The 22,450-nt window shown below is 48.8% G+C and overlaps 8 protein-coding genes across 8 annotated transcripts; 3 read left to right on the top strand and 5 right to left on the bottom strand.

The window, feature by feature from the left end:
* Nucleotides 1–3,491: 3,491 nt before the first annotated feature.
* Nucleotides 3,492–5,030, bottom strand: N7477_004794 (uncharacterized protein; the record flags this gene model as incomplete). Its single annotated transcript, XM_056966457.1, has 3 exons — nucleotides 3,492–3,800; nucleotides 3,873–4,951; nucleotides 5,021–5,030. 3 exons carry the CDS (start codon nucleotides 5,028–5,030, stop codon nucleotides 3,492–3,494), a joined length of 1,398 nt encoding a protein of 465 aa, XP_056823238.1.
* Nucleotides 5,031–6,095: 1,065 nt separating this feature from the next.
* Nucleotides 6,096–7,235, bottom strand: N7477_004793 (uncharacterized protein; the record flags this gene model as incomplete). The annotated part of the gene is made up of 4 exons (XM_056966456.1): nucleotides 6,096–6,317; nucleotides 6,383–6,532; nucleotides 6,596–6,802; nucleotides 6,867–7,235. 4 exons carry the CDS (start codon nucleotides 7,233–7,235, stop codon nucleotides 6,096–6,098), a joined length of 948 nt encoding a protein of 315 aa, XP_056823237.1.
* Nucleotides 7,236–7,521: 286 nt separating this feature from the next.
* On the top strand, nucleotides 7,522–10,681 carry N7477_004792 (putative AP-3 complex subunit delta; the record flags this gene model as incomplete). The annotated part of the gene is made up of 6 exons (XM_056966455.1): nucleotides 7,522–7,544; nucleotides 7,577–7,695; nucleotides 7,746–7,942; nucleotides 7,998–8,381; nucleotides 8,429–8,657; nucleotides 8,718–10,681. The coding sequence occupies 6 exons, from the start codon at nucleotides 7,522–7,524 to the stop codon at nucleotides 10,679–10,681; spliced, it is 2,916 nt and encodes a 971-aa protein (XP_056823236.1).
* A 287-nt stretch (nucleotides 10,682–10,968) lies between these two features.
* Nucleotides 10,969–11,293, bottom strand: N7477_004791 (RAMP4 family protein; the record flags this gene model as incomplete). Its single annotated transcript, XM_056966454.1, has 2 exons — nucleotides 10,969–11,085; nucleotides 11,129–11,293. Coding segments are annotated over 2 exons (282 nt in total), but the record flags the coding sequence as incomplete, so codon positions are not given.
* Nucleotides 11,294–11,971: 678 nt separating this feature from the next.
* Nucleotides 11,972–15,610, bottom strand: N7477_004790 (SacI domain and endonuclease/exonuclease/phosphatase family protein; the record flags this gene model as incomplete). The annotated part of the gene is made up of 8 exons (XM_056966453.1): nucleotides 11,972–12,184; nucleotides 12,232–12,389; nucleotides 12,443–12,765; nucleotides 12,815–12,924; nucleotides 12,966–13,280; nucleotides 13,359–14,997; nucleotides 15,044–15,239; nucleotides 15,298–15,610. 8 exons carry the CDS (start codon nucleotides 15,608–15,610, stop codon nucleotides 11,972–11,974), a joined length of 3,267 nt encoding a protein of 1,088 aa, XP_056823234.1.
* Nucleotides 15,611–16,131: 521 nt separating this feature from the next.
* On the top strand, nucleotides 16,132–16,893 carry pxr1 (telomerase inhibitor/ribosome biogenesis protein PXR1; the record flags this gene model as incomplete). The annotated part of the gene is made up of 1 exon (XM_056966452.1): nucleotides 16,132–16,893. One exon carries the CDS (start codon nucleotides 16,132–16,134, stop codon nucleotides 16,891–16,893), a length of 762 nt encoding a protein of 253 aa, XP_056823233.1.
* A 472-nt stretch (nucleotides 16,894–17,365) lies between these two features.
* N7477_004788 (uncharacterized protein) lies at nucleotides 17,366–18,460 on the top strand (the record flags this gene model as incomplete). The annotated part of the gene is made up of 1 exon (XM_056966451.1): nucleotides 17,366–18,460. The coding sequence occupies one exon, from the start codon at nucleotides 17,366–17,368 to the stop codon at nucleotides 18,458–18,460; it is 1,095 nt and encodes a 364-aa protein (XP_056823232.1).
* A 346-nt stretch (nucleotides 18,461–18,806) lies between these two features.
* On the bottom strand, nucleotides 18,807–21,758 carry N7477_004787 (putative kinesin family protein (KipA); the record flags this gene model as incomplete). Its single annotated transcript, XM_056966450.1, has 2 exons — nucleotides 18,807–20,908; nucleotides 20,966–21,758. 2 exons carry the CDS (start codon nucleotides 21,756–21,758, stop codon nucleotides 18,807–18,809), a joined length of 2,895 nt encoding a protein of 964 aa, XP_056823231.1.
* Nucleotides 21,759–22,450: the final 692 nt, after the last annotated feature.

Raw genomic sequence — 22,450 nt, 5'->3', positions numbered from 1 at the left:
TGTAATAAGGGTATTTTATATTTAAATTAGAATATAAAAATATAAGATAATCCTTATCTTAGAGTCTAAAATCATAAATATAGGGTTTATTTTAATTCATTCTCTTTTCCTAAGTTTCTTAAGAATTAAATATATATACTATCTTTAATATAATTTAAGATAATATAGCTCAATTTATAATATCTATAATATTAAGGTCTTAATCCTAAGTATAAGGAGTTTTAGTCTTAATTTAGAATTAATTTATATATATTATTTAGATTATAATAGTTATAACTTCCCTAAAATATAAAGGGCTTAGCTAAGTTCTTAAGAATTATTAATCTTTATATCTTTAGAAGATATTATCCCTTCTCTAATAAAATATATATTTAAATTATATAAGATAACTTAAAGAGTATTAATACTCTTAGATTTTATTAATAAATTAGCGATGTTTCTTAGTTATTTAAAATAAATTTTAAAAATATCTTACTTTATTAGTTATTATATTATATATTTTTAGTAATCATTCTCTAAGGAGATATTTACTTATATAAAAATAAAAGGCTAAATTAAATTTAGAGTAATAAAATATTATATAATTTTTTTCGCTTTTTTATTTAAAATCATTTTAGATTATCTCAATAAATATAAAATTAATCTAAATTATCTTATAATCTTTAATATACTTAGCTAAGGCTAATATTTATATTAACTTACAAAGTAATTAAATTAAATAAAAGAATAATTATTTAATTCTTAAAAGTTATTTATAATTCTTTAAGATCTTATTATTTTTTAATAAATTTTATAATTATATATTATAATATCTTTAGTAATAGTTATATTTTATTATTATTATAATATTTATAAATATCTTTTTTAGTTAATAAGATATTATTTTATATTAACTTTAACTTAATATTTAAGATAAAGAATTTATTTTGGTATTTTTATAAATTAAAATCCTTAAAAAAAAAGGGATATCTTTAATTTTAATACTCTTTTTATTATTATTTATAGTTAATTTATTTTTATTATATGGCTAAGTCCTTATTAAAATAGATATAGTTTAGTCCCTTTTAAGCTCCTAAATATATTTAAAGAGGCGGTTTTTTATATTTAGATATTTAATTTAGTCTTTAATAATTTAGTTATTATTTTAGAGTTTCTTATAAGTTACTTAATATTTATATAAGTCTTCTAAAAGTAATTTATATTATAGCGAATTAAGAGAGATTAATTTAGGTTAGTTTAGTTCTAAGATTAAATTAATAATATCTCTATATTAAAATATAATAATAGCCTTATATAATATAAGTATATTATTACTTTTAATAATAATATAAAAGTAAAAAATATAATTATTAATAAATATAATTCCTTAGGTAACTAATAAAAAAAATTAGAATTATAAAGAATCTATATATTTAGGGTAAAAAGCCTATTAGTTAAATAAAAAAGGATATTTAGGTTTAAGTCTAATATTAAAAGAAATAAGACTAATTCTTACTAAGTCTAAGTTATCTAGAAACCTCTTATTTTAAGTACGAATTAGGTCCGAGACTCACTTATTACACTACGGGGTAAACCTTCACCGCTAATCCTTAGTATTCCTTTACATATAGACTATAATTTTATTGCTATAAATAATATTTATATAGATATATAATAAATAAAGGGTATCCATTATTATAACTAGGCTCATCACCTAGTATATATACTAATGCAGTCGATCTCTCGTACCGAGAGATCTGGCTATGACCTTTGAGTCTATGGGTTAAGCGCGGGCATTAGCGTGTGAGATTCCACCATATAATGAAGAGTATTAAAGATATTATATAATATATTATTAAGTTAATATAGTATCAAATTGTAAAGGAATACCAAGAACTAGCGGTGAAGGTTTACCCCGCAGTGTAATAAGCAAGTCTCGGACCCGATTCGTACTTAAAATGTGAGGGTTTCTAAATAACTTAGACTTAGCAAGAATCAGTCTTGCTTCATTTAATACCAGACTTGAGTCCAGACATTCTTCCTAACCTGACCGATAGGCCTTCTACCCTGAACACGTAGATTCTTTACATCAGCCCTTCACAGTATTTTAAGTATTCACCTTATGTGTCAGGACCCATACCAGGACGGACAATGGTCGTTGCCTGAGGCATCAGAACGCCTCAGGGATAATGGCAGAAAGGGGACCTTCACCGCCTTCGGCAAAGGCAGTCCATATATTTAATCTATCCGCGCTGGTCTCTCCTAGACCAGCGTTCAGTCTTTATCCCACAATACCACCATATTGTGCACATGTAAAGGCTTCTACCTCGCTTACCTACCTACCTAGAGACTCCTGCGTGGTCTCACATTATGTTTCATTTACATTTCTCTTCTTTTTTTGATATCTAATATATTCTTAATCTTAGTTTAGATAGATATTACCAAAAAAAAAAGAAAAAAGTTTAACTAGGGTTACATTACGGCATTTGATTTAGGTAAGTCAGTAGCTTTATAACTACCGAGACCTTAATTTCATATGAAGTCAGGCTTTTGTGGCCCCTAAATAGGGGCCGACAGTGGGCAGAGGGTTGGGCTCGGGCCTAGAGGGTTAGGCTCAAAGCCCACGTTTGGGCCGGGGGGTCCGGTCCATGGGTCATGGCCTAAGCTACTTGGGCTTTGGCGCAGTCTAGTGAGTAAGCCGGTCTAAGATAGGTATACGACTCTGATAAGAGAGAGACGACTATACTCTATCATGACATATCTACTAGGTAGCCTTACAAAGGTCCTAGAGAGTTAATAAGACGTAGAGTTAGATATAAGAAAGAATTAACTTGATAGCTAGCTCGACTAGAAAGAATTATCGCAAAGGGACTCACTCTCCCGTTCTATCCTCCCCACCGTATGATATACGTGGACCGGCGAGCGCGATCGGGTATGGATTTATGTAGCGATTCCGACCATGTCTACAAAAGCCAGTGGTCGCAGGAGGGCAAGGGCGGCTGACATCCTACTGCAATTACAGCGAGATGTTACAAAATAGTCACGGGTATTTTATTGGACTTATAGCTTATACGAGACTGAACTATGTGTGGTCTCGAGGAGAAGACGGTGCCGTCAAGGCGAACAGAAGTCAGACTTGACCAAACACGACAGGCATCCCACGGCGTCCAAAGCAGGTCCGCAGATGAGCTTCATATGGAAAAATGCATGGACGACCGAAAACAAAGTTTCCGAAGTTATGGACTGTTGACAGAACGGGGTCTGGTGGTCGCTCTCCTGATTCCGACACCTGCGAAGGTAGCACGTTAAATAAAGAAATGGTCATGCCACAGGCGGAGCATACGTGCTTGGCCATGCATGTATCGCTTCAGGCGGCAGGTTCGGCCTTCTTCTCAGCCTTGGGGGGCTTGCTGACCCTCTGTGGGTTGCGGCCACCCATCATCCAATTAGCAAACCCTCCAGTTATGGGAGTGGGACCTTTCGCTTTAGGTTTTTTGCTGCCTGAATATCAGTCAGCAGGTGTCACTGCTCCAAGGGAAGGATCGAAACGTACCTTCTTTCTTCTTCTCCGGTGCAGCTGGAGGAGCATCCGGCTTTGTAGGAGGCGGATCAGCCGCAGGAGGGGGATCGGGCTCCTTAGGCTTCTCTGGAATCGGCCACATGTGCATGGTGATTGTCCAATCGGGCTCGACTACCGTCTCCCAAACCTGGGGTAGAATGATATCGCCATTGGGCCCGACAAGATCATAGTGCCCCTCCGCGACATGAGGTCCAATGACCTCAATATGAAGGAAGGCTTGTTTGATTAGGTCTTCCATCCCCTAAACAGAGTCAGACGTTAGATACCTTACTCGTACAAGAAAACCTGAGAGGAGAAACCACGCGCTTCTCACCTGCCAAGTGCTGCACAGCTCAAAGGGAAAGCTGAACTTTCGGCCGACCGCATCTTTGAATTTGATTGGCTTTTTCTTCTCTGGGGCAGGCTTGCTCGAAGCATCTGCTGCAGCTGCAGCGGCTGTTGCCGACGCTGTTGCCGCCGCTTCCGCTGCCGCAGCCGTGGCCGCAGCAGCGGCTTCTGCGGCGGCGGCGGCAGCAGCTTTCTCTGCTTCTTCTTTAGCCTTGGCTGCGTCCTCGGCAGCCTTTTTCTCCGCATCCGCGCGAGCAAGCATAGCAGCCTCCTCGGCAATCTTGCGGTCGTGTGCAAGCTGCTGCGCTTTAGCCGCGGCCTCGGCGGCCTCACGCTCGATCGCAGCTAGACGGGCTGCTTCCTTATTTTCGCGTTCCGTGCGGTCGTCCAAGATCAATTTCTCCAGACGCGCGATCGCTTCATCCTTCGCAGCATCCGCGGGCGGAGGTGCAGGAGCAGGAGCAGGAGTGGGAGCAGGAGCTGGGGTCGGTGCTGGTGGGGAGGCGGCCTCTGGTTGAGATGGAGACGGTACTTGAGGATATGAAGGGAAATAAGACGGCGGTATCATGCCTTGAACGAGGGAATAGGGATCGCGATAATTATAAAAGCCATTGGGGGCATAGGACATCATCTCGTGGTGGAAAGGGGAAGCCGCGTAGGGCGAAGGGCCATGACCGCCCATGGGATGCATAGGAGGTTGAGGGGGGTTGTGCGGATCAATTCGTGGCTGGGGCGGTGGGCGAGGATGTCGGTGTGCTTGGTCTTGCGCAAAATATGGAGGGTACATAGGAGCGCCGGATGCTGTTAGCTGAGCGCCGTAGGGAAAGGGACCATGACCCGGGCCATATGGCTGACCGGCTGGGTTGGCATGACCGAAGCGGATAAGTTGATCGCCCGGCAAAGGGCCGTTAGCATGTGGGTAGGGAGCATGTCCAGGTGCCGGTGGATAGGCGTTGAAGGATGGACCCGAAGAAGCGCTCTGGGCGTAGCCGGCAGGCGGGGCGGGAGGAGGAGGAGGCCACCGTCGGTCGTGAGTGTTTCGCGCATAAGGTTCTGGATATTCTTCTGACTCGGCACTGCCGGGCGATTCGGGGGAACGGTGTCGTTGTCGGGCTCGAGAGCCCATGGACTCACGTTCGATCATCTGGCGGCGCGATGGTTGGCGGCGGCCCGAAGCCGAGCGCGAACCGTGGAGCGAGCGGGTATGGTGCGAGGTCCTTGGTCGAGAGGCTGAATCAGACGGTTTCAATTCATCTGGATATGACAGATGCGCCCACTCATCATAGTCCTGGTTTTCATGGCTCCCGTCTGAAGGCAGGGATACTTGGACGACCGAGGAATCCTCTTCGTCCGTGAGAGAGCTGTCCGAGCCGTACGGGTCTGTGGGATCAATCGAAATACTGAGCCTGGAAGGGGCGGGGAAGGGTTAGTGCAAAGGATGAAAAGACGGGAAGGGGGCAAAGCCAAAGTGTCGAGCAAAGGGAGTGAAGGAGTTGGAACATCACAGAGAGAAAGCAGAGGAAAACAGAGGGAATAGAGCGAACCGAGGGAACAAAGGGGAGGGCAAGGGGAATATGGCCCAAACATACGTCATAGAGTCAATCCAGAGCCTCTTATTTCACGTCCCGAGTGAAGAATAGACACAAAGTCACTCACTCTCACTCGCATATACGAAAAGCGAGGAGACGGGAGTTGGTGGGGGAAAGGGGAGAAAAAAAAACAAAGCGGACGCGGGGGGGGGGGCCAAAGAGAAAGCGCATTGACTCCTTTGCCCCGCTAGATTGGACTCTAGATTCGACTTCTAGATTGGACTTTCTTGCCGTTAGGAGTATGGAATGTCGCGAGTCTGTGAGTCTGTGAGCCTGGGAGCCTGGGAGTCTGGAAGTCAAGCCAAGTCTGCGTTGCGGTATATGGAAAAGAAGAAGATGGCAAGCGCCTTTTTTTGAGGTGCGGATCTTGCCTGCCTAATTCTACTTTTCGACTTTCTATTGGGCTGGATTGGGCATACTTCGGCATTCGTGTAACTATTTTCTGGCCATCACATCCATCTGCTGCCCAATGCCCAATCATCACCAAGAATGTCAGGTCGTGAGGCGAGTCATAAATCTAGACCTCCAAAGATCGGATCATCATGCATTAGATCTCTAACACTTTGAGAGGAAATGACAGGGGTATCCTTCAGTGTACCGGTTCTAGACACCTGGGACGCCTATCGTCCCGACTTTTCAAAGCGATTCAACAATTCTTTCGCCGCAATGAGTTCACTGCGACTGGATGCCCAGTGTTGATCATCAACAGAGCGTGATCGCACAATATCTCCCAATTTCTGAAGTCCAAGCTTTTGCAATTGTGTCAATGTGTTCTCAGAGGCTGTGACTGCCTCGGGGGATTTCTCATGCGCATATGCCTTTTCCAACATGAGCGACGAGGCCTGTCAGGTCAGAAGTTCAAATAAGTATCCGAGTAGCGTGCATTGTTTTCTTGTGTCGGACGTACCAGAGTCAATCCATAGTACCCCCGCAAGTAATCGTCACAGAGCTCAATACTGCGACAGAAGTGTTGGACCGACTTACCTGCAAGCCGGGGTGCATCGCTATCGGCAGACGAAGCGCAGACATAAAGAAGCTCCCCAAGGCGGGCGTGGACCTGATCGATATTAGTCCGCATCCGGAATTTGACTTTTGGTCAGAACAAAGGCCCAAGTCATACGTTCCAAGCATTCGGGGCTATCAGCAGAGCTTCCTCGAGGCTGAAAATTGCTTGGGCACCGAGGCCCTGGGCCTGATATAGGTCTGCCAATTCGCACCAAGCTTCAGCGTCAGTGGGTACCGCGTCGAGGAGCTGGAGAAGGGCAGCTATGGCATCGGGGGTCCGGGCTAGTGAGCGCAGCAAAGCTACCCGACGCTTCATAATGGGCTATAGCATATTAGCCGTTAGATATTTCCATGCTGAGCCGTGGGTTAATTTTATTCGGACGTACTACACTGACGGGATGCTCAGAAAGAATCTTCTCGTATTCTTCCAGGCACTTTTCCAGCGCTGAATTGTTCTTTGCGGTCGCTTCTTCGTACAGGCCACGGAGGCCCATCACTCGCTCATTAGAGGGGCCAAATCGATGGCTCAACCGATCGAGACACGCGTGCGCGGATTGATCATCGCCGGTACGGAGACAGGCAAGGAAGAGCTGTTCGATTCGCCCATACTCCTCCGCTGTGTCTGCAGATGAAGTAGATGAAGCCACTCCTGCATGCGCAGGATTGTGGCCGAGGATCGCCGGCGCCTGTCGGGAAAGATGAAGGGCAGAGATCAGGTCGGACCCGTTAGCATCACGGGCTTCAACAATGGCCATTGTGGCTTTCCAAAGCGGTTCAAATGTCTGGAGAGGGAAAGCGAAGTGTTGGAATGCATAGAGTGGAGACCTCCCCGTAGATTGCACCAGACACACGGTCCCGTGATCCTTATCGAATTCCCCACGTCAACTCCGAGTTTCTTTGCGAAGGCTAAAAGGTAACAGCTAACAGCTAACAACGGTCGGCTGAGCTCCCGGTGATCTCGGATCTGAAGAGAGCATGATTCTTATTGCCAGTGGCTGATATCCACCCTCTGAATCCCCTCGCCGCGCGACTCCATACAGGATGTGTGTCACCCGTGGTGGGATGTGCGAGTTCCCTAACTGACCGCATCATCTAGGTTTGAGAAGTCTCTTTACGACCTGATCAAGGGTCTTCGAAACCACAAGGGCGGAGAAGATGAATATGTCCAGGACTGTCTGCGGGAATGCAAGGCCGAGATCAAATCGCAAGATATGGGTAAACAGGTTGCTTCCCAACCGCCATCTTCGCATGCTAAGATCGAGCAGATAAAAAGGCTACCGCGCTCCTGAAGCTCATATATTTGGAAATGTTTGGGTACGATATGTCATGGGCGGCCTTTAACGTCCTGGAAGTCATGTCATCTTCCAAATATCTCCAGAAACGAGTGGGATATCTCGGAGCGGTGCAAAGCTTCCGGCCTGACACCGAGGTCCTGATGTTGGCAACGAATATGCTGAAAAAGGTCGGTCCCGTTCACTCACCGCGTACAATGTGTCTCCGAGCTGACCGGCAAGCAGGATATTGTGTCTGCCAATATTCCCTCCTTGTCCCTGCCGCTCATCACGCTCCCACATATTATCACTCCTTCGCTGGCTATGTCTCTGCTCCCAGATATAATATCTCGTCTTTCACACTCAAGCCCCGTCGTACGCAAGAAGACGATCGTGTGTCTTTACCGGCTTGCATTGGTATACCCGGAAGCCCTCAAGCTGTCATGGCCAAAAATAAAGGACCACCTGATGGATGACCAGGAGGATATTAGCGTGACCACAGCGGCCATCAATGTTGTCTGTGAGCTTGGTTGGCGCCGACCCCACGATTTTCTACCCTTAGCGCCACGGCTTTTTGAGCTGCTCGTGGACAGCGGTAATAATTGGATGGCCATCAAGATCATCAAGCTGGTTCGTCCCATACTTCTTACATGTCATTCCCTTTCTAATTAATACAGTTTGCAACGTTGACTCCGCTAGAGCCTCGACTAACACGCAAGCTTCTGCGACCATTGACAAATATCATCCAGACGACCACGGCCATGTCACTCTTATACGAGTGTATCAATGGTATCATTCAGGGTGGAATTCTCGATGGCGAGGAGAATCTCCAGGAAAGAGACGAGGTTGCCACGTTGTGCGTGGGTAAACTACGGGGGATGATAGTGATAGACTCGGACCCCAACCGTAAGAGCCTTTGACATATGCTCAACGCCGATGACACTTTCTAATTTGCGAAACGAACAGTCAAGTACGTTGCTCTTCTTGCATTGAATCGCATCGTCACAACACACCCAATGCTCGTGTCTGTGCAGCAAGATGTGATCATGGACTGCCTGGACGATCCAGATGTCTCTATTCGCTTGCAGGCTTTAGAACTTGCTGCTGGTATCGTCACTAGTGACACCTTGCAAGCAGTGGTGAATCGGTTAGTGAACCAACTCCAGTTGGCCTCGCTGTCAACACCAAGGGACGCTCCAGATTCTGAAGCCGACCCTTATGCGAGAGACGGAACTGAAAGCCCCAAGGGGCAAAAGGCATCCGATGTGGGGCTTGATCCCATAATTAATCTGCCCAGTGAATACCGAATTGAGGTCGTGAATCGCGTTTTAGACATCTGCTCGCAAGGCAACTACGCGGAGATGTCCGACTTTGAGTGGTACGTGGGCATTCTGGTTAAACTTGTCAGTCTACTCCCACCCTCGGGGCTAGAAGAGTATTGGCAACAGCCTCAAACAGGTCAATGGTCCAGCCACGGTTCGAAATCGACTGTTGCTTATCGGATTGGATCGGAGATCCGCAACGTTGCTGTACGCGTGAGAGGAGTACGTCCGGAGGCCACCCGGGCAGCCGAGTCACTACTACTTGTAGACAATCGGTCTCTTCTGTTCCCAACAGGCTCCAATGTGGGGATCGACGTGCTAGGCCCCGTGGCGTGGGTGGTTGGTGAGTATGCAGAATGTCTTGTGTCGCCTGACCGAACACTGCAGTCACTGATTGACCCATCTAATACACATTTGGCACCGGAAACGTTACAACTGTTCTTGCAGGCGATACCGAAAGTGTTTGTTCGATTAAATCGCAATTGGGGCGCCAGAGATACATGGAAGAGTGAATTGTCTCTTTTGCTGGCTCGAGTTTTGGATTTCCTCGAGCTGCTAGCCGCCCATCCGGACCTGGATGTTCAGGAGCGGGCCATAGAATTTCTGGAAGTTCTTCGCTTGGGTGCCGAGGCGATGCACTCAGATGCGCAGGAAGTGCCATTTCTTCTCGCCTCCATTATTCCCAGCTTGTTTGAGGGCCTAGAACTGAATCCTGTGGCATTAAGTGCTCAGAAAAAGGTCATCTTGCCTCCAAGTCTGCGCCTGAATGAGGCATTCAATGATGATTTACCGGGACTTTTCCGCGACGTGGACCGGTCGATGCTGGATGTGGACACCCGGAGTACCTTGCAGAACTTTTACCATGTCCCGGATCTTTCTCCGCCTGTCAATAAGCCGTTGCACGAACCGGCTTCGATTGAAACACACCTTGGCCCATCATATCAAACCACTATCGGCGGCTCGATGGAACATTCCGCCTTGGAAAAGAAAAAGTCTGAGCGCAGGGAACGTTTCAGAGATGACCCATTCTACATTGCCCCCCATAGTTCATCAGGCACGTCCACGCCGGTTCATGACGTATTCAAGTCTATCAATGGCGATGTTCTGGACATTGATTCCATTCCGATTGTCGATTTGAAACTGGATGAAGGACAGCAGGGCCGATTTGATCGGGGCCCTCCTACGAACCGTCGGATCTCTCCAAGGAAAATGAAGGTTGCCACCGATGAAACATTCGGGTCTGATGACACACCTTTACAAGATAGTTTGGCAGCTATCACCGGCAGGTCTACGAGTTCAAAGCGTTCTTTACTTCAGGTGGACTCTAGCGGTCTGGGGCAGCTTTCACTGGCAAGAGATGGGGACAGAGACACTGTTCTGGCCGGAGAAGAAGGTGACGCCGAAATGAAGAAGGCGATGCAGACCGTGGAACAGATGCGATTGCACATGCAGCGAGCATCCGAGCGTATCCAATTAGAGGGTACTCCGGCCGAGGGCACTCTCGTGAAGAAGAAGAAAAAGAGCAAGAAGAAGCCCGAAGATGGTGATGCTGACCAAACAGAGCGCTCTCGGGTTCGGGGAAAGAAGAAGAAAAAGCAGGCTGCGTGATTGCCAGACCTCTTGAGGTAGCTTAGACAACTTGGTGAAATAAATTTATACATAACTGTTCTCCTTCCCAGAGCGTATTTGCGTCCTGTGCCACCCGTCCGGCCTAGTGCCCTTGTAGCAGTATCTGTGCTCTGTTCTTTTTCGGTCCGCGTCCGCGTCTCTCAGGGGTAACTTTCGGGTATAGGTGTAGCAAGAGAGGAGGGAGGTTGTATTTGGCACTTCCGACACTGCTCCATCTTCTTTCCGCCGGTAACAATGTGGGGTATCATCAAAGGGAGGTGAGTGGTTTATCCGGTGAGTCGGGAAAGCATTGAAGCCACGGTAGACCAGACTTCAGGGACAATCTTCAGGAGCTCCAAGAGTAGACCGCCGCAAACAACGAAGGCCAGCACGACTATGGTGGTCTGTTAGATTGACACATTGAGAGTGAGGGCCTTTAGCACTTACCAACCCAGCTCGCAGAAATAGGTGACTTGGAAGCCTGCTTGGGCTTGGTTGAAGATGGCCCCTTCCCTCTCTTTGCTGCCTCGTTTTGGCAAAGCGCTCATTTGCGCGTCTTTGTTGGGGTGTCTGTGCCTGTAGATGAGTAAGTATGTTTTCACCGCAGTCAAGGCTGGGATGTTACCATGGTGGTTGATACTGGGTGCGATGCGCGTTGAAGGGGGAAGGTCTATCTCGAGGTCACTTTATCGGGGAGCTTTTATCGCCGTCCGGGGAAAAAGGCCACGTTGTTGCCAAACTACGGATCACGATTAGAAACAGATATCTGCCCCCATGTTTCAACTCACCATTGACTGCATGTGACGAGTTTCAATGTTCTTATATGCACTGTTCTTGATCTCCTAGACCAAAGTGTTGGCGATTTCATCGACGACGGTTCTGTCAGATATCGCACGCGGCGTGGGGGTGGAGTCGCCAGAATTTTGGAATTCTTTCTTTTGATATTGGGTGACATACGAAAGGACACATAGCCAGTTACTCTTGTGTTGTACAACATGATGCGTGCACGTCGGTGCCACAGAGTCTTTCTAGCCGCATCTTGCCTGTGCTATGGGTCTGATTAGGACAATCCATAGACCTTGACGTATATATCATGTTTCATATCGCCCAAGAGAGTTTACACTGTGTTGCAGATACCCACCCGATTGTTCATGTAGTCTACTGCGAAGAGAATAAAATCAATTATAGGGCAAGATGAGTGTCCGAGGGGACATAAATCGCGTAGGAATCTGCCTCAAGATACCTGGTATCCTTTGATGAGAGGTCGACCCTTGATGTGCCGGTGCCAGATCATCGCTCAGGTAGAAGTGGCTTCCACTCAATCTGTTCTTCTGCACCATCACCCAGAAGATCCGTAGCCCAGGTGTGGCTCTGAGATGCTGCCCAAGTACCCTGGGATGGGCCTGAGACCGGATTTGGAGGCATCCTCGGGAAGTTAGTGCAAGTGGCTTCCGAGGTACGATAGGGGGCGATTTGCTCATGGTCGAGCTTGCACTCGGAGGCCTAGTGGACTCTGATCCGTCAACCGTTTTTTGCCTTGGAAGAGGCACGGGCTTCCTGTCCTTGCGAGGATCTGTTCCATGTCCCATCAAACTCGACTTTGGTATCCAGTCAGGTTGGGCGTCCAAGGAGAATGGATTGGACTTCCGCTTGGGATTCGGGACAAACTCCTCTGAGGGCGGCCGCACTATAGCCTTCGAGGGGGCACCTGATACATGGATTAGGCCCGTTGGTCACATTTAGCATTGTTGGACCACATACCTTGATCCAACCACCATCTCGTTCGATCCGAACTAGCTGGCGGCAATCCTGGTGCAATGGAAAGTTGCGCCACGCTATCATCCTCGTCCAAGTCCAGAAGGTGGACTGAATTAGAGAGAGCATCATGCTGTTTCTCTCTGTAAAGCAGACGTCTCAGTCTATCTCTGAGTCCAACATCGACGACATCAATCACGCAGTCAAATATTGACCAGACGGGGCGGTGGTCCGAAACTCGCAATTGGGCGGTCTGATATTGGGTTTGGCGAACATTCGCTCCTCTCCATAGAATCCGATCACACCACGCAGGAATACGGCTCTTGTCACTGAAGCAAGGTTAGTGTACTTAACGTATGAATAGCGAGGTCCTCGTACGAAGTGTCATAATTATCTGTGCCGACGTCGTATTTGTAGGTCGGGGCGAATCTTATAGGGCCCTCTGAATAGAACTGGAAAGCCCTTCCAGCAATCATTTGTAGATTTAACTATTCACGTTCACATTAGCAAGGAAAAAGATGGAACATACGAGTTCCGAACAGACCTGGTCATTATCATAAAGTTTTTGATAGTCACGTTGCATGACAAGATCTCTCACGATTTGATTTCCTAGTCCAATCCGGTAATTAAAATCCCCGAGCCAGATCACAGTGTCGTGATCTGCGATAGACCGATTCTTCTGGAAGCGTAAGCCTCGGTCAATAGTCTCGTAATCTCTGTTTCGTTCGTCGTAGTTTGCAAACCCGGCAGCCAGATGGGCGGTGACAAAGCAAATGCTCGTGTTGGAGAAATCGAATCGAATGGCACAGCCACCCTTGTTGCCAGCTATTCCGGAAAGACCTGTCTATATGACTGTCAGTACCATTGAAAATAATTGGAATCCACTTGAGCTAGCGATCAGATATCAGCTTGCCTTTTTCACCGTGCCCTCCACATTCTTTATCTCCTTCAATGAATCTAACTTCACGAAGATGATGAGAGCAGCACCCACGAGCTGCCCGCTTCTGAGCATCACGTATTTACTTGTTCCCTTCATTCTGGCACGCTGATTTAAGCATTGCTGAACGGCTTTCTCCCAAACCTTTCGCGTGCTTGGATCCGTTGACATGATTTGCTGTGGACTTAAATCGACAATCTCCTGGAAACCGACGGCATAAATTGTGGGATCCTCGTCAGCTTCACCGGACTCGGGGAATAGCCATGGTGAAAGATCAGTACCGGGTCCTTCATTACGGCCGTTGACGTTGAAGGTACCAACCCAGAGCCGCACATGTCTGGTCGATGAATATTCCGAAGCACGTCGACTCAGTTCCTCAGTGACCAGGTCATTCATTGGATCAAAGAGATAGACTGGAATTTGATTTGCCAATCTCCCCAGGAGAAGATCAATTGTTTTCTGACGTGCATTGTCGGTGAAGTTGTTGACATAAAGTCGAGTTGCACTTTTACGGGCATCTGCAAGTGCACCCGCAAGGGACATCTTCCCATGTCGCGTAAATGAAGATTTAAGAGCGCCTGTTCCTGCATAGATTTTGGAAAGTGCATCGCCATTATCGGCCCAGAGGGTTGAATGGCGCATCTGTATGTCCGAGCTCAACCTTCCGCCCTGCTGCGATAGAAATGATTCCAATGCCATTGAACTGATGATGGTCTGCACGAGGTTTGTTCGGTCCAGGCAATCCAGGCAGTTGGTACGAAAGACTCCTTCCTGCTGCATGATGACCGAAGGATTGTTTACTACATCCTCTTTGTCTGGGGTAGATGTAGCGGAGCGAGTCACGTCTTCCGACAGGAAGTATGCAAAGCCATCCAGAGAGTCGGCTAGCTCATGCTTTATCTGGTTACTCGCTTCATATCCAGCCGGTCCTCGAGTCTCAGCAAGAAAATCATACTCAGTCACACGCAGCAGGCTACGGCGTCCGGGAATTGGGGAACCTTCTTTCTGCCTCAGTGAGCTTCGAGAAATATGCTCACGGAACTTGGCCGTAAGATCAGCTTCCCCGCTTCTGAGCTGACTGAGAAGGTTGACCACATGTACCGCCCCGTATCGCAGTTCAAGAGTCTCAAAGTGTTGATTGAACGCGTGCTGGGTAGCCTCGCCTGACCGCGTTACCTCGATCTTCTGCTGTCCCGGTATGAGACCAGGGGCTTGCTCCCAGAAGATCGGTACAGAGCCTCGAACTTGGGCATATGAGAAGGCAATTCCCGGTGCAATCCAAAGGATCATTTCAGTTTCTACAAAGTTGGCCACGTTGCCATCGTCATCGATACCACGGGAGTTGAATCTTGTGCCAGCACGCCGAGAAGATTGTCGCGAGATGATGGTTAACAGCGAGGGGAAACTAGTCCGCACCTGAGGAAGAATGGAAATGGTTGCGGGAACCTTAAGTGTACCGGAATATCCCCGAATGACACATGTGAGCAGTTGTGACGCATCTAACTTGGCCTTGTCCGAAGGTGGTAGATGACTTCGGAACAGTAGAAGAGGGTTGATCATGTATGAGTTCCATAGCATGTCCTCGTCCAAAGTGTCGATATCGAACGCCGCTGATTTGTCTGCTCTAATAGACTGTCAGCTGAAGGATCCAAATGGAGAGGTCGACTTACCGGTTTTGCAAGCGATCTGTGAGGTTGAAGTCCAGACTGTAGTAGAAGCTCCCATCACCGAGTAACTTTTTCAGGGCGAGAAAAGGATGGTCGGTTACTACTTCCTTCCCTTCCCCAACGGCGCGCTCCTCGGCAGCGAATTGAGAACCAGTCTCATAATCCAGACCGTATTCATACTCGGGGCGATTGAGGCAATCTGTCGCAGTCATGTCGTCAGAAAAGGGATACTGTCGTTCAAGAGAGATGAGACGCACAGAAACCAACATTATCGATTCTAGACACGGTTTCTCCGGGTCTCACAGTCGCAGCCTGAGAAGCACCGGTAACCACACACACGAAGACATCTTCGTTCAATGTGATCAGACCCAGGGTGCCATACCCAGCGCCCAGAGGTCGGTAGCTGCCAAGATCCACGGATGATATGTCCGAAAATTCGACCTGGCAGCGGGGGGTGGTCTTTGCCCCGGTGTCGGTTGCGTTGTAGTGGAAGATAAGGACATGGTCGGTAGTCACTAACGCAATGGTTCGTTGGGGATGATCTTGGCAGAGGACCCGGAGATTAAACATGATCTGAGGAGCAAGTTGAGCACCTCTTCGGCTCGACTACCTATCAAGGGTATCTTCCTCACTACTGGAGGCAAAGCTCCGGTTTCCCGTCCCGACACAAGGAATACACAGCCGCAGCTACGTTCCCGCTGGTCCAAGATACAGGAGAAGACACAGAGCCCGCGAATACTGGGGGAAACGTCGACATGCAATTGCCCACCGGCTTGAATGGAAAGGGGTATGGTTCATATGTGGTTGCGGTTTTCTGTATACGCGATAACCCGCACCGGAGATCCTCGCTGGGGCTCCTTATCGGATGCTGACTCAGCATTGATTTTTTTGTCTTTGTGATCTTGAGACTGCAGTTTTTCTCCCCCCAACCATCAACTCTTTCGCCATGGGTCTCGCTGCGCCTAAGAAGTATAGTAGTTCCCTGCGCTGAATTCGTTGACCGACTAACTGTCTTTAGAAAATTCAAGATATCCAATGATCCCAACAATACGAAATGGGCCCGCGCCACGTCCGGCTTTGGGCACCGCATCATGAGTGCCCAGGGGTGGACACCAGGCAATCGTCTTGGTGCTGAGAATGCCGCCCATGCCGATTTTTTGACCTCAGCCAGCACATCTCATATTAAGGTGACCCTCAAAGATGATAATCTGGGTCTTGGTGCCCGCGCCGGACGGGAGGGTGAGCCGACCGGGCTTGATGCCTTCAAGGGTTTGCTGGGTCGGCTGAATGGGAAAAGCGAGGGAGAATTAAAGCAGGATGAGCGGAAGCGGGAGGACGTGAAGCTTGCCCGATACGTCGCTATGAAATTCCCAGAGGTGCGATTCGTCCGCGGTGGTCTGTTGGTCCAAGAAAAACTTGAAGCCTTGCCCAAGAAGGCTGAAGCCAAGTCTGTTGAGAATGCGACCAGTGAGGAAGCCGATTCCTCGTCAAGCGATTCGAGCGCCTTGATACGCAAGTCCTCCAACTCCAAATCCACATCCAACTCCAAAACCACATCCAAGTCCAAGTCCAAGTCCAAATCCTCGAAGAAATACCACTCTGAAGAGGAAGCAGACGACTCATCCGAGTCCAAGAAGAAAAAGAAATCCAGAAAGAGGAAGGCGGAAGCCGACGACGAAACCATGGGTGAACAACAGTTGCAGGCTCCGATCGGGTCTTCAAGCCCCAAAGCCATGGTGGCTAAGGTCTCGACGTGCGAGAACGCCTTCCTATCGGAAGGCAGGTATTCCGAGGACGGCATATTGCGCAGAAGAAGAAAGCTCTATTGGATGACAAGTCTCTCAACGAGGTGAGCTATCAGTCTCGGAGCAATGCGGCGAACCATGCTAACGGGAAATAGATCTTCATGATCAGAGCAAAGGCGTAGAATAGAGACTTTGATCTGCATTGCATTGTATAGAGACATTTCACATTCACATGGGTCAAGGTGTTGGGCGCAAAGGGCTCTACCATTTATTTTCGACATCAGTCACATAACACGAATTTTACTAGCTATTCCAGCATGTTTTTTTTTTTAATTCTCTTCCATCTCTTATGAGTACTCGAGTTGGGCCTGGACCTAAGACTGTTCGCATTCAAATCAGCGTATTACCTAATCCGCAAATACCCAATGTGGATTCGGACCGACGTCATTCTATTGACTTCCTCTTGACCGGGATTTGTCTTTGACTCTTCACCTAAGTATTCGATAGGACCTCATGATGAATGGGCATATTCAGTCCAAGGGTCCTGGCACTTCGGCGCGCCCTTCCTCGCGTGTTGAGAATGCTGACAAGAAACGGTATGCTCCTGGCGTGTCTCATTCCTCCACTGGAAACTGACGACTCTTGTAGCATTCATTGGGCTCCGCTGAGCATCGGTCTTGAGCGGCGTCTGCAGACATTCGTCGTTCTGTGCCATACTCTGACTATCGCTATTTTCTTGACTGGTTTCTTCTTCACGTGTGCCATTCCCCTGTTTTGGCCTCTTCTCTTGCCATACTTGGTCTATATCACTCTGTTCTCGTCGGTACCCACGTCCGGGGAGCTCAAGGGCCGAAGCCACCTCTTACGTTCGCTTCCCGTGTGGTCTGTCTATGCATCATATTTTCCTGCCCATCTACATCGTGAAGAGTCGCTTCCTCCAACCAAGAAGTATATATTCGGCTATCACCCCCATGGTATTATTTCACATGGCGCATTCGCCGCATTCGGGACTGAAGCCTTGGGTTTCTCAAAGCTCTTTCCGGGCATCACGAATACCCTCCTGACACTTGATTCAAACTTTCGAATTCCGTTCTATCGAGAGTATGCTCTTGCCATGGGACTTGCGAGCGTGTCTCGGGAGTCATGCGAGAATATTCTGACCAAGGGTGGCATGAATGGCGAAGGAATGGGACGAGCTATTACAATCGTCATTGGTGGGGCTCGCGAATCTCTCAACGCCCAGCCGCACTCTCTGCGACTTGTACTGAAGCGGCGCAAAGGATTCGTCAAACTTGCCATTCGAACCGGTGCCGACCTGGTGCCTGTTCTAGCTTTCGGAGAAAATGATCTGTACGAACAAGTGCAGTCAGACGAGCACCCGATCATCCACAAGGTCCAAATGCTAGTCAAGCAAACGATGGGGTTCACCGTTCCTCTATTCCACGCCCGTGGAGTATTTAACTATGATGTTGGACTAATGCCTTACCGGCGTCCCTTGAACATCGTGGTAGGGCGGCCTATCCCAGTGATGCAACAGCAAAACCGTGACAAAATCGACGACAGCTACATCGACGAGCTTCATTCTAAGTATGTTCAGGAGCTGCAGCGACTATGGGATCAATGGAAGGACGTTTATGCCAAAGACAGGGCGGGTGACCTTGAAATCATTTCATGACCTACCAGAGACAAACACCTGAGTCCAGTATATTCTCCTAGGCGCGACTGACCTCGCGGAGGTATCCTATCGTCTTCACTGATAGTTTACTCAATAAGTCATATTTGTGCATTTCTTGAAGATGTTGATTAGGTATATGGGTAAAATAAACAATATATTCGCCATTGAGAATGAATGGACTTGCAATAAAGTGTCATTGCACCAAGCACCAACAAAATTAAAACTCCAAAATCTAGAATCACATCGGGCTGAGCAAAAACATATGGCTAGGGTATCAAATCAACAGGAAGTGGTAGGCGTGAACGTAAGCACAAACACAAGGGAGAAAAAAAAGGCGCATCGTGTATCACGTTGACGGAGAGGCAGCGACGGCCACAGGAACAGGCGTAGGATTCAGTCCCGCCACTTCCGCCGACGACGATACGCGCCGACTGTCGTTGGATGCAATTCGGACATTGCCAATAGCACTCTTGTCGAAGTGGCCACTTCCAACCCGACCTTGAATCATTTCATCCAGCATTCTGGACACCTCGTCCATGTTCTTTCTTCGGTCTTCTTCTTTCTCGCCTAGTCTCATTGGCGGTACAAGCTCTGGGCTTGCAGCTCTCTCAGCTAGGCCATTAGTTTGCGGGGGACTGTTCCGACCGGAATTTGTTGCCTCTGCTTGGGAGTTCAGTTCCGGTGATTGTGATTCATTGGTCACGGCGGCCAAGTCTCGGTGGCGTGCAGCGGACCGAAGAGCAGCCAGCATACGGTCCTTGTCGTCAAGCTGAATTCGGAGTTCATTGATCTCCATATCCTTCTCGCGAACTAGGGCCATCACGTCCGGGTGCTCAGAAATTGTCGTATTACCGGATTTGACCCCAATCGACATGCGAGAGTGGCTAGAACGTCTGGCTTGGAGCAAGCGACGCTCGAGAGTGGAGATGTATCGATTCTTATCGCCCAAATCCGCCTGCAATGCAGCGACTTGCCGCTGCAGGCTAGCTTTGCCATCACCAAATTCTCCAAGATCATCGTCCTCGTCGTTGCCGAAAGATCCGCTGGGGAAGGGCAACGGCCCCGAGGGTTCGTTACTGTTCACTGACATGAACGAGATAGGCCGTATAGACATAGGGGCGACCCCCAGAGTAGATTGACTTGCCGAAGAACGCAGCGAGCGGGTTCCTGATTCGGTGGCTGACATTCTTGAAAGCCGACCAAACGCAGCGGACAAACTGCCATGACTGTTCACACCAGTGGACTTGGAACTGAGAATCAACCGATTCAGATGCTCAATGCGTTCTTTCAGGGCTGTTCGAGCCAGCTGCATCTCCAGTACCTGCTCCTCGTGTCGAGCCTGGGCTTCTTTTTCGAATTGCTGCTCATCCCACTTCATTTCTTTTTCGGCCTGGGCCTTGGCTTGCGTGTCGAGCTGGCCCCGAAGGGCTTGAATCTCCATACGATAACGTTCGAGCAAAACGCGACTTCCAGAGTCTCCACCACCACTGCCATAGGTTTCTTCAGCCTTCTTCGCGTGACTGACGATACTGTTCTTTGCTCGGGCAGCAAACTTCAACGTGTTGAGTGTTTCGCCGGAGTTTGTATTGACGCTAGAAACCATTTGGACCGTACAAAGAATGCTCACAAGGGAGCCACCAGACAAAGCGGACTGCAAAAGTCTCGTCAACTTGCTGTCACGATAAGGCAGGTGCCGACCATCTTTGTCCGCCGGGTTGCCTTGTCTATCCTTGCTCTCCGATAGCTTAGAGATGATGTTGCCCAAGGTGAGCAGACTCTTGTTGATATGGGCACCTTCGGTTCGGCGCTCTTTGTCGTCGGCTGCCCGCTCTGAGCCAGCAAGATCGATCAAGCTTAATGTGGATACGCGGACACCACCAGGAGCGATTCCGGATCGCTTGTCCTGCGAAAGGCCGGCGGGCACTCGCTCTCGGCTCTCGACGACGATTTGGACGACTGCGTGACTTCGAGAACTACGGGAGTTGAATTGAGTACTGCTCGTTCGCCGGGCGTGATCTCCTCTCGCGATTACCCGGAGGAGCTGGGTCGGACTCTGTACGATCTCCTCTTTGAGCGGCGTCGCATAAACGCCCCGTTTGCTGTCCTCGCGGAGTTTGATTTCTTCTTGCTGCGGCACTACGGCACTGGCTCCATTGGCGGAGGCCGAGAGCAGGTCGTGAATCTTCTCATTGTAAATTTCCAGGTAGCTGACTCGAAGGAGGAACTCCCGATGGGGCGTTTCGCGAATAAACGAGAAGATGTCGGTGATGGCTAGCGGGATGACACCAGGGGAGGTTGCGGTTCCCTGCATCGAGAAGGTCTTGCCAGTTCCCGTCATACCGTATGCAAACACGGTGCCATGATAACCTTCCATGACCCGCCGGACCAGTCGCTTTGCGGCCGAGTCATAAACTTTGGCATTGTTTTCGTGTGTTGTGAAGACATTATCTTATGAGGTCAGTCCTCCGAAACTCCCACGACAGCCCCCGGAGCGGCGGCACTCACCGAAATAATAATCCCCTCCCTCTTTGCCTCGGTAGGAAATTAGACCCTGGCGCCCATCGACCGACCATTCGCCTTGACTTCTTGACGTGTCTCCTCCACTAGCATCAGGCCGGACACGGACACTGACGAGGACGTTGCCCTTGGCCTCCTTGTGCTTAGTATTGCTTTTGCTCATGCCTGTTGTGTCATCTGTATCCTCGAAAGTCGTTGCGCTGGTTGAAACTGATCCTTGAGCGGACGAGCTTCTGCTATGTGACGGAGAGCCTTCGAGGTTCGCGAGATCTCGCGGATCAGCTAAAATGGAATTGCCATCGGCGCTTCCGTTGAGTAATGAGGGTGTCTTGGAGCTTCGGTAGCTGCTGGTGGTGCCGGTACTGAGTCGCGAACTCCTTTTGGGTTTTACACTCGCCGAGATGACGGTGCCCGGAATACCAGAGACAGATGATGCGGTCGAAGACCGACTTGCGGTCTTTGGAGGTTGCGGGAAGGATGCGATGCTGATGGTGCGACGTAAGGATTTATCGGGGCTACCGGGGGTACGTCCACTGGATGCTGATCGGATCGCGCTGAGATTGGAGGTTGAGTTGGAGCTGGAGAGAGGAGAGCGTGCGAGTGATGGTTTCGGGCTTGAGGGTGTTCGCAGCTTAGATAGTTGGTACGGGGAGGCGGCCCGAGGGGTATCGGGAGCCGGGGTGCTCTTTCGTGCTTTAGAGATGGGGATGGGTGGTAACGAGCTGGTAGATGGAGTTGCAGATGACCGTGACGGTTGAGGTAATGCTGACATTGAGGCCATGTTCGTAAACAATCAGGACAGGGGCGTCTTCTCCCCAGGACGTCAATCGAATTGGCAGGCTAGGCAAAACAACGGCCATGCGGGGATGTTTGACGATGGTCCGGTTTGCGCGTCGGACTTTGTTTTTATCGCTTTCCAGACTGCATTTCATGCGATTAGCTCAATACCGAACAAGCTCAAAGATCCTGACAGAGAGTGGACCTCGATGTGAGAACAAAAGGGCCGTGCATTGGAGGGGAGTGGTTTTTGAACACCAAGATTCAGGTTTCGGTAGCTCACAGATTCAAAGATTGCGATCACAGCGAAGACCACGTAGCGCCACTGCCGCTGTTGGTAGCCGTGCAAGAACGGAAGAGCGTAGAATTGAGGAAGAAAATGAGGAAGAGATTAGAAGAGTTGGCCGCCCGCAGCGGGAAATCAAACCATGTGTTTCGGTCTTTTCTATAAGTACAAGTACAAGTCCGATCGAGTCCCCCTCTGTGCCTTTGCCCCTTGTATTGACACGGCACTTGCATACATTCCCCCTGAGAGTACATGAAGGAGAGGTTCCTGAAGGGTCCTTCGTACCTCCAAAGTGCCGCCGAAGTGCTATCGAATGGTACAGCGAAAAGGGGAAGGCCAAGACCGACGGCCTACGACTCGAAGGAGACAAGGCGCGTTCCTGACCCAAGGCCGTAACGAGTGGCAAAGTG

The sequence above is a fragment of the Penicillium maclennaniae genome (assembly GCF_028827695.1).
Source record: "Penicillium maclennaniae strain IBT 15551 chromosome Unknown utg000004l:1.0-3007600.0:1.0-3009580.0, whole genome shotgun sequence".
NCBI lineage: Eukaryota > Fungi > Ascomycota > Eurotiomycetes > Eurotiales > Aspergillaceae > Penicillium > Penicillium maclennaniae.
This window is presented reverse-complemented; position numbering and strand designations above follow the sequence as displayed.